Genomic DNA, 10098 nt, shown 5'->3' with positions numbered 1-10098 from the left:
CTGTTTGTTTATGGTGTGTCTGTTATGAGACATCTTGAAAATAAAGTATCTAAAAAAACAAACATTTCAGACCCAGCCTGAAAGCTCTGCTCCCGGTCTTCCACACCCAGTGTATGCTGGGAACTAGCCCTAGAAAAAAACATTATGAGATGTGGTTCAGGATGTAGCTTTGAACAGGTCACAATGTATTAGAAAAAGAAAAACACAAGAGAAAGGTTTGTTATGATTTTTATTTGTTTCTATCTTTGATTAATATGACAAAGCTGGGTGAACTGATGGAAAGTTGACCGATGTTAAAGTTCAATTTTAGTGTTACACATCAACATGAGATCCTATGGAATATTAAAGCCAACATCCTTAATCATCTTAAGCCACAGAGCTCTGTTAGATCTCTTTTTTTTTTTTAAATGCATGAAATCAGGTCATTGTGGAATTAAACTGCCTTTTACCTGTTCATTCTACACCCAACTACATTCATGACCAAAACACAAATTAACAAGTTAACCATTGAGGTTGCACTTAACATGATGAGATCCTAATAACGAGTACTGCATTGTTCCTGATAAAGACTTTTCATCTCGTCACTTTGGTATTGCATTTATACTTCACAATATTCTGCAAAGAAACAAAATGTACAACTGCATAAATATAAAATTCTTCCACCATGCTTGATGGCTAAAACATTCAGAGAGTTACACCACAACACTGTGATGAATCCAGCAGAAAAAACATCAATCTCAAAAACTTGAGTTAGCACCGTTGCCCATACAGCAGGCCAAAGTGTCTAACAGGCTGGACACAACTCTACATCCAAGGCAAAATCAAAAGTAAAAGGCATGAAACCAAGTAATAAAACCCCTTCACACATTTAAGTGATTTAACAAAGCAAAAAAAAAAAAAAAAATGGCAAAGTAAAATAAGTCTCCCGGAATCAGGTGTAAAAGACGAATAAAAAGAGGAAAGAAGTTCCCTGGAGTGCAGCCTTTTCCTTACACAGATCAGAAGAGTGTACCAAAACTATTTCAATCATTAAGTAAGTAGGAGTGTGTGTTTGTGTCTGACACACATGCCCAGAACTGATAAAGCTTGCTCACAGAAGAAAATGAGGAACAGCGTGGTTCGGAAGGACCAGATTTTGCATCTAATCTTGCACACTCCAAAAAGATCTACTGAAACCACACAAGGCAGCGATATGCAGAGGGGACAAACACAGCTCGCTACATGTCAGAGATGGAATTAAACTCTACAGTCATCAATGAACAATGTCCCATGGCTTGTGGAAAAGTCTCATTTACTGTTGAATAAATATTTTATTAGGCCTATTGCTACTTTTCCTCTAAATTACATTCTAACGCTAGGCAGAAGTGTAGAAGCTAGTGATGAAAGCAGACAAGATCGGTCCACTATCGTGTATTTTCTTCATTTATTCATTCAAGACTATTTGTGATTGACTTAACCGCTAGAGCCTACCCCTTTCACTTATAATCTCCTACATAAGATTTGTATCTAGTTAAGAACAAAGGGGGGAGAGGGGGCTGAGGGGTGGCCAGGAAAAGTGCTATGGTCCTGATGTCGGTCATAAACTGTTAATTGTTATCTTGATGTCAAAGCGTCCCTGGTAGCGGTCCTTGTCGCTGTAGCCAATGTTGTCTCCGAACACTTTGCACTCGATGCGCAGTTCAGTGTTCAGGGTCAGGTTGGTGAACTGCAGAGCCACCAGCGGCTGCAAGTACTGAGGGTGCAGCAGCTTGCCGTAGTAGGGGTAATACTGCAGGGGGAAGCCGCCGCCGATACCGTAGTACTTAACCTCCCCAATTTTACCAGCATCCTCCTCTTTCTGGAAGAAAGAAGAGGCAAATGTATGGAATGACAAAACCACAGAGCAAGCACAAATATTTCAAAAGAAAAATCACAAAATTTGTACTGAGGTCTTATCTGAAGAAAGAAAAAAAAGAAAAATAAACAATATGTGTACCTTGTTGGTGCAGTAGAGAGGGACAACATTGGGCTGCACCTTGTGTTGAGCTTCTTCAGGGATACTTTCATTTGAGGTAGGAGTCTTAACAAAAAAAGAAAAAAAAAAAAAAGTTACAAGGTAGACTGGACCCAAATGCTTCAGTAGAAATCCACAGAGACTATTGTCTTTCCTACAGAGATCCAACTTCTACCTGGAACTAACATTTGATCTGTATCTGGCTGAGTAAAACGTACCTGCTAATACAATTAAGTAAAAACCCACAGTAATACGTGGGATGTGTAGATACACGCAGAATGTATTGCGATTGGATTGACCAGACCACAGCTAAACATCTGGCTCTCATTTTGATCACATCTCAGCAGGTGTAATTTATATCTGTACAATTTGGACACATTCTGAACCAACAAGTTCAAAAGGTCACCTGATTCTGTCTCTTCCTGCTATTTCAAGTTGCCCATCAAAAAGCTACAGATGAGCTCTGCAGAGAAAAAAAAAAAGTTGAGCCTGTACACTAGTTTTTAATACACAGCCTTTTTAGGAAGTCTCAAGGGACCACTACGATGGTTAAGACAAGGATCTCGTGACTGAAGGGGTAGCTGAGCTAGCAAGCTTCTCCACCAGCTCCGATGACCTTACAGTATAAGTAACGTATAAGGTAGCCTATGGCTGTGTTCAGCCGTCTGTCACGTGACCTTTGCCTTGAGGGTATTCTGCATCACTTCCACTGATCTGAGACACATCCTGCCAATTGACAAGCCTGCCAGCATGGCCTATCCAATTCGCATATTGAGATCTGATCACAATGCAGGCAGAGGTCTGTGATTAGATGCCATGATCTAGATAAATACCAGGTGGAAATGGAACAGGGCTTAGGCATCGGATTACATTGTAAGAGTTAGTGAGCAACTCTCCTTGGGTGAGCTAGACTCCAACACTGGATCAGTCAGTCACTGGCAAAATCAATAACTTACAGTCACAATCTAATCTGCTAATTGTCTTAAACAACCTTATAATACTAAAATGACATTTTCAGTCTGGTGCTCAATTTCTTGCAACAACAATTTTGACTTTTTGTCCCCAACAAAACATGACTCCGTTTGCAAACAGGCTTATTCATTGAAAAATACCTTTGGACGAAAGTTGACAACCCTGTTGAGCTTTACAATCAGGCAGGGCTTGCCCTCCTTGAAACCAAACTCGCGGTCCTCGATGCCAGAGCAGGGTCCCAGCAGGTTCCTGGAGAAACGACAGGCCTTCCTGATGCCTATATCGCTTTCAAAGTCTCCCCTGTTCTTGTACGATGCAGGCTCAACTATAGGGGGGAGTGAAGGGTTGACTTGGGTAAGGAATCTTTAACAATGTCTGAAAGCCCAGCCTGCCAAATATGGAAGCTTCTCTTAACAGTTATGTTAAGAGAAGCTTCCATATTTGCTGATGGGCCTAATGCAAGGTAGGTCATAAGGTCATAATGCAACAATGTTACCTTCTGTCTACTATCAAGTCTAAATGAGAGCTCAACCAAGATGTGTGTATTGTTGCAATGATGCAAATGTTTGCCTGAAGCAGAGAATAGAAATATTTAACCTCTTGGAAGTCCCACATTTGCCAAGGATACCAAATTGTACAGCTGAATTTGGGGAAGGGGGTACAAAATGACATCTGAAATACCTGCTTTTGATATTTATGATGATGCATTATATAATGCAGCCATAAAAACAGCCTCATGAATTTTAGGTTTCACTCCATGAAGCATCATAAAGCTTCAGTGAAGAGTTGAAGCTGTGTCGTGATCACCTGTCCAGCTTTGGAACTGTCCAAAAGGGATATAAGAAGAACCAATGCGATTTAAGAATTAAACCTACTTCCACAGTCCTCATACTTCATCTGGTCCCTCTGGAGTTCCTCGTCATACTTGACCAGAAATTCCCTCAAGGCCTTGGTGTAAGGCAGGTAAGTCTCCATGTCATTGAGGTTAAAGGACACTTCAGCTTTGTCTGATCGTGGGGTGTGTGTAAGGCCTGCAGAGACAACAGATCAGCAGTTTGTTAGCAATAGTAACACTACATTATTTACAGTGTCTGTCCACTACAGTCCAGCACACACACACCAAACTTACTTAGTTACTTGTGCCTTTGATTATCATCCGTAATGTTTAACGTTAAGATTTACACAAAGAAATAATCGTGTGTGTCCTGATCCCAGAGAGAAAGTCAATAAACGTTCATATCTTGGATAGGAGATGAAATTACACAAGCTTTGAAAGTCTGAAAATTAGACATTAGAGTTTAGACGTATCAGATTTACTGTGACTTATTTAGGAACACCGACTGTGTGGGAAACACACATTTTGCCAACTTCTGCAGATTTAGAGGATATAATCAATATTAATACCATGTCTGTGCATTCAGGATACAGATACTGTTTCATCCAGTCTTTGTGCTGAGATAGGCTGAACATAGTCCAGACCTGCAGTGTCTCTGTACTGGACTCAGAATGCACCGATAGATCTCATGTTACTCTGGCTAAGAAGTAAGAACGCAAATCTGCGTTGATTTAACTAAATCTAGAGATTAGATTATTGACAGTAACATTTCTTGAACAACATTCCTTGAATTCCATGTGTTTGGATGACCTAAAATCAGGGGTCAGGCACCTTTGCAATCAAAAAAATAATGGCCCAAAATAATAAAATTATAAAATGTATTTGTCTGGAGCCACAAAAAATATTTACGTCGTCATTAAATGAAGGTAGCACTTTATTTCTATTTAAGTCTAAATTCTCCTAAATACATTACTAATAGGTCTAAATGAGCATTTATCAATATGGTGAAGTTTGTTGCCCTTTTTATGGCCCTGACCCGGTCTTTGCGGAGAGAGGCATTTCTTTAAATTTTCAAGACTTTTTTTTAGGAAAGGGGGGGTTGGTAATCCATAACTTAGCTAAGGAAACTCAAAATGTAGAGGATAAGGCGCCAGGCTGTAGACATACGTAGGCTATGATGCACATTTTAGTTGACTGAAATGTTATGTAGCCTAAATGGAGAATGTAAGAATCACTTTAGGCCTACAACAATTACAAAAAAATGTAATTTAAAATGTTAAAAAATAACCATTATTCATTTCTATACAACTTTTTGTCAAAGCCACAGGGAGCCACTGAGGAGGGGCTAAAGAGCTGCATGTGGCTCCGGAGCCGCAGGTTGCAGACCCCTGCCTCAAATTAACAATACTCTGATATGCCTCCTGTTCAATGTGGAACTCTGAAACAAACTCAAACAGCAGTCAGACAGTAGATGACCGTCATTAGCCTTCCTCCTGTCCAAATCAGTTGACTGTATTCCGCACCTGCTTAGTTTGGCCTGGTAAATTCCAGCTGGCCTTCTCCACCATGGAAACCAGGCTGTGGTGTGTACACAGTGGAAGCTGCTGTCAGTACAGGCACTGGTACCATTATGTGAAGATATATAAAGAGTTAATTTCCAAAACAATATGCAGCCATGTTACCTGAGGCAAGGGAGAGCACATGTATTGACTCTTATTAGGAAATGGGTCACCAAGGCAGAACACAAACTGCAGTTATTAAATTAATTTGGAGAACTCTACTCATGTGAAACCTAAGCACCATATCTAGGTTTCGGTTTACTGTCTGGGCAGGTGCCTCTTTGAACAAGTCAACTTGTAGTTTTTCAGTAAAGAAACAATGTGATCATGAATTTGTATCATCAATCTTTAGTTTTTACATTTGAAGTATACTTAAATAAGATAAACTTCATTGTGCATAATTCCTGAGGTTAATTATATGACCCCATTTGCCATTTTATTTATTTGACTGTGAATAAGCACTGTGTTTATTCAGTTTTTAACTCTAAGTGTCTACAGATATCTTACACTCAGGGACAGATCTGCATGATAACATCCTGACAGACAGGGAGTGTGAGCCACTACTTACCAGGGGGTGCGACTCGGTCCTGCCAGGTGGGCTTGTAGTCGCTCAGTGTGAGCAGCATGGCTTGGATGGTTCCGATGAAGATTCCAGCCAGGAAGCCATAGAAAACGGTATAGAATGCAAAAATTTTGACTGTGGAGGAGAAAAAAGAAATAATGTGTTAATACAACAGCACAAGACCGACTGCAAAACAGCAAGGTTTTATAATGCCATGAGTGTCTTAGACAATCAAGGAATATACTTTAAGAGACGGCTGGGCCATAAGGCTGAAATAGGTATCTAGTAGTATGCAGAAATGCAATAGTTTTATATGATACAATTCATAATACTGGGCTGAGTTAATTGCATGATTGTTTAAATTTCAGTTTGCTTGGAAGCTTTAACCTAAATGACTAATTTTGTCAAACAATATAATACAGTATAATTATACCATATGATACCTTTACACATAAAAAGACAATAAGTAGGGATGCGATAGATAGATAGATAATCGGCAATCATATCATTATGCTGACGTAAGTAGTTTTTCATAAATAGGACCGATGACCAAAACTGGTCTGATATGAACAACAGATTACTTTGGTCTAGCAGTCGTGTGAGTCGGTGCTGGTGTGTGTGTGTGTGTGTGTGTGTGTGTGTGTGTGTGTGTGTGTGTGTGTGTGTGTGTGTGTGTGTGTGTGTGTGTGTGTGTGTGTGTGTGTGTGTGTGTCCCTTTTTGCCTACACTGAGTTTGCAACGCAGTGATGCAGCACAGGATTTGCATGCTCAAGACGAAGCAATGTCCTGGACGTTTTTCAGGGTGAAAAAAGAAGATATGCGAAACGCAAAACGCAGCATATTGTACTTGGAAGGTCAAAATTATGCAAGGAGGATGCCATGTCAAATCCTTTAACACCACCACCAATTTCATTACTGAAACACTTTTCACAGATGTAAGTTAAACTGGACATTAAGTTATACACTTGATACAAGTTATAAAAGTAGCCTAAAACTAACGCTATTAGTTGCTTGTGTTTTTCACGGTGTCTCTGTAACTTGCTAAGAGGAATCAATGTACATCTATGATTTATGAGTTTTCCAAATGTTTTGCAAATAAAGCTAGACATTGCTTTTTCAAATTCAGTGTTTACATGGTTTTTCATATGATTATCATGGAAACTTGTTTTATACAGATCATAACGCCATCGGTAATATCGGTTATCGGCCATAACAGCAATGTTAATATCACGGAAATATTTCAGTATATGTATAATCAGTGCATCCTTAGTTTTATGCTAAATGCCACACATCAGGGGAAACACACTTTGCCCAGCATAAAACCTGCTGGTGTCAGCAACAACATGCTGTGGAGATGCTGCACCTTGATACGGAAGGGAGAAGGTCAAATAACTCAGCAACATACAGAGGAGAAACTCAAAGTCAAAGCTAAACAGGAACAGCTTCAACCAAAAAAAAAAAACATCAGGAGTGACCAAGTCTAAGCCCAGACTCCCAGCACTTCAATGGATCAAAAGGCTTTACAATATTGTAACGATACCCAAAAGACACTTTTGTTAAGCTCACATATTCAAGTATAAAACACAATTTCCACAAAGTCATTCACATTTGCGGTAATCTCTTCAACATGAAGTAGTCTTATATCAAGCTGCTCAAGCTCCAAGGAGGTCTGTCAGACACCAACATGTTAAAAGAGCTTGTGTCTCCACCATCGATGTAAGGAACTACAAAGCCAGCATTCATAATAAAACAATCCAACAGTGACAGCAATTGTCTTTAAAGATTTACAGGAATTCAACTGTGAGGCCTGTTCTTACAGTACAAGGTAGTCATTACCCACAGCACTGTTTGCTCCTCGTAATCAATTTTTAGCATGAAGATGCTGTAGAATTACAGGCAACAGAGCACCACAATTCTATTGTCTGCACTGCAGAGCAAAAGGCCTAAATAAAGCACAGCTGAAGTTAACCTTCCAGGTAGCCAGCTATACAATCACCCAGTCAGTCCTTCTGCTGCATGAGGCAATGTCAAAAAGGTCACAACAGCCTGAACCAAGTAATACGTCACACATCACTTGAGTTTCTCTGATGCAAAAACATAGGATCAAAGCTTGTGTCCTGTGGGTCATTCCTAGACATTTATAGCACCAAATCTCAGCTGATGAGCACCAGAATAATTTACATTCAACTCATGGCATTCTGCCAGTTAAAACTGTAGACATGAGTAAAAACATCTGATAGAATGATTCAAACCAATTTGTTAATGTGGTCCCATGTCAGCCTGGATGCACTTTCACAGCCTTCAACACAGTACTGCGCATGGCACACTTCCAAATACATCAGCATTTTCAGATGACCTCAGAAGGACAAATATGAGCCACCACACATCAGCCTCCCTCAGCTGGAGCTCCTGCAGCAGCCGGGCTGCCTCACTGTTCCTGAGCTTTGGTCTAAGCTGAGAAGACATCATGTCACTGAAACATTATTTTTACCCAGGCGTTAGTTTCTAGACAGGACTAAAGAGCTGTGTGACATTGAGAAGAGGAACAAGGACATGCGCAGTGCAACTGCTAGAGAAACAAGAGAAGAAAGGTCGAACACGTTAATCAGTTGTATTGTTTGTTAGATTACAGTGACATCTGATCAGAGGAACCCGACACGGATCGATGGGCTTCGGTCCATTTCCGAGCAGGCCCTATCACCTTGGCTCACCTTGGACCGTGATGCATTTTTAACCCTTTGACTGCCCATAGCAAAAAAAACTTGACGTTTTCCCCAACAGTAAAAAGCCAATGTGGACAAACTAAGGTCCCATCGTCAGCTTTCCACCTCTGCACCGAAGGCGGCACCGCAGCGTCCACGCTCTCTAAATGTAACTTACAGTAAGAACTAGCAAAACCACACATTTGACATTGTTTTTAACGGTCAAAATGCTATTTGATAATACTAAAACCAACTCATTTGGGGGCTGTGCGTTTCCGCGGTCAGCTCAAAAGTGGGGACATGGAAATCAAGTGAAGCGTAGAAGATATTAGTTACAGGTGCGCAGTAGTGTGTCGTGATGCCGTTTTGTTCCAGAATGCAGCAAAGTCAAATCACACAGGTGGTAAAGAAACACGAGGCTACCGGTGAGCTCGCATTTAACCATTTTACCACGAACACCCGGGCAACCATACTTACACCAACTCCCTCCGGTACGACCGAGCAGCTCTCCTTTCTCCGAATTCCACAGAAACTTCTTCCATCCTCCATCGTCTTTGTTTGAAGGCATTCTGATTTACTTCCCTTTAGAGTGTTCCCTTAATCTTTCTATGCCAGACTCACTCAGTGTGGTAACCAAGTCCTGAACCGAGGCAGACAAGGAACCCAGCTCGGTCCGCTTAAAGGCACCCTGATATAAACCGTTTCTCCTCGACTCCGCCCGAAACTCCCAACAAGTTACCTACTAGGAGGGCGGAGCAGCGCCGGCCAATTCAGCAGCGGAGAAGCCGTGCGTAACTCTGACGTAAGCAAGACAGAAAGCCTATACATTTAGCCTATGCATTTAGCACTACACGGCTGAGCTTTGCAGACATGTCTATGAAAGTAGAAAGTTATTAACCGTCTTCAGGTATTATGGTAGCCCAAACCTCCGTCAGCCCCGAATTCCAGATTTACATACATACACATACATACATACATACATACATGTATACATGATTACACATACATGTATACATGCAGGGTGTGATTACACATACATGTATACATACAGGGTGCGATTTGTGAAAACAGCAGGGGGGGAGGGGTTGATCATGCACAACAAAACAAGACATGGAAGAATTAAATCCCACTTTCAATACCATGAAGTGGCACTCGGCCACCCATGCCAAAACACTCATTTATGAACTTCAATATCCAATGGGAAATAATCTCAAAATGAAATAGCACAACGCGCCGTCAACACAAAACAGCGTTTTCAAGCCGGAGAGCGGAGTTCACTTTGCAGCGAAAACAAAAGTACTTTTTTCCCAGGAAACGCTTTGTTCATTCCTCGGGAGCGTTTTAACCACAATCTTTTTCCTAAACTTAACTAGTCGTTTCGGTGCCTAAACCTCACGCTCACTTTTTCTGGCTAAACTCCACTACGTGGCCCCTGAAAGGACTTTCATCTGGCGGTGCCTGTAGCCGGCTCACAG

General features: G+C 40.9%; 1 protein-coding gene across 1 annotated transcript; it reads right to left on the bottom strand.

The window, feature by feature from the left end:
* Positions 1 to 211: 211 nt before the first annotated feature.
* Positions 212 to 9340, bottom strand: atp1b1b (ATPase Na+/K+ transporting subunit beta 1b). Its single transcript, XM_039793631.1, has 6 exons — positions 9101 to 9340; positions 5928 to 6056; positions 3841 to 3996; positions 3106 to 3290; positions 1976 to 2059; positions 212 to 1837 (listed from the first exon to the last, which is right to left on the bottom strand). The coding sequence occupies exons 1-6, from the start codon at positions 9189 to 9191 to the stop codon at positions 1577 to 1579; spliced, it is 906 nt and encodes a 301-aa protein (XP_039649565.1). The 5' UTR covers positions 9192 to 9340; the 3' UTR covers positions 212 to 1576.
* Positions 9341 to 10098: the final 758 nt, after the last annotated feature.

Source organism: Perca fluviatilis, chromosome 24 (assembly GCF_010015445.1).
Source record: "Perca fluviatilis chromosome 24, GENO_Pfluv_1.0, whole genome shotgun sequence".
Classification (NCBI taxonomy): domain Eukaryota; kingdom Metazoa; phylum Chordata; class Actinopteri; order Perciformes; family Percidae; genus Perca; species Perca fluviatilis.
Note: the sequence above shows the minus strand (reverse complement) of the source record. Positions and strands in the feature narration are given on the sequence as shown.

Bases quoted from the DNA above. Each gene is read 5' to 3' on its own strand.
- atp1b1b (XM_039793631.1), bottom strand. From the start codon at position 9,191: ATGCCTTCAAACAAAGACGATGGAGGATGGAAGAAGTTTCTGTGGAAT. The intron at 6,057-9,100 runs GTAAGTATGGTT...TCTCCTCCACAG, and splicing joins TCGTACCGGAGGGAGTTGGT to TCAAAATTTTTGCATTCTAT. The intron at 3,291-3,840 runs GTAGGTTTAATT...TCCCCCCTATAG, and splicing joins GAAGTATGAGGACTGTGGAA to TTGAGCCTGCATCGTACAAG.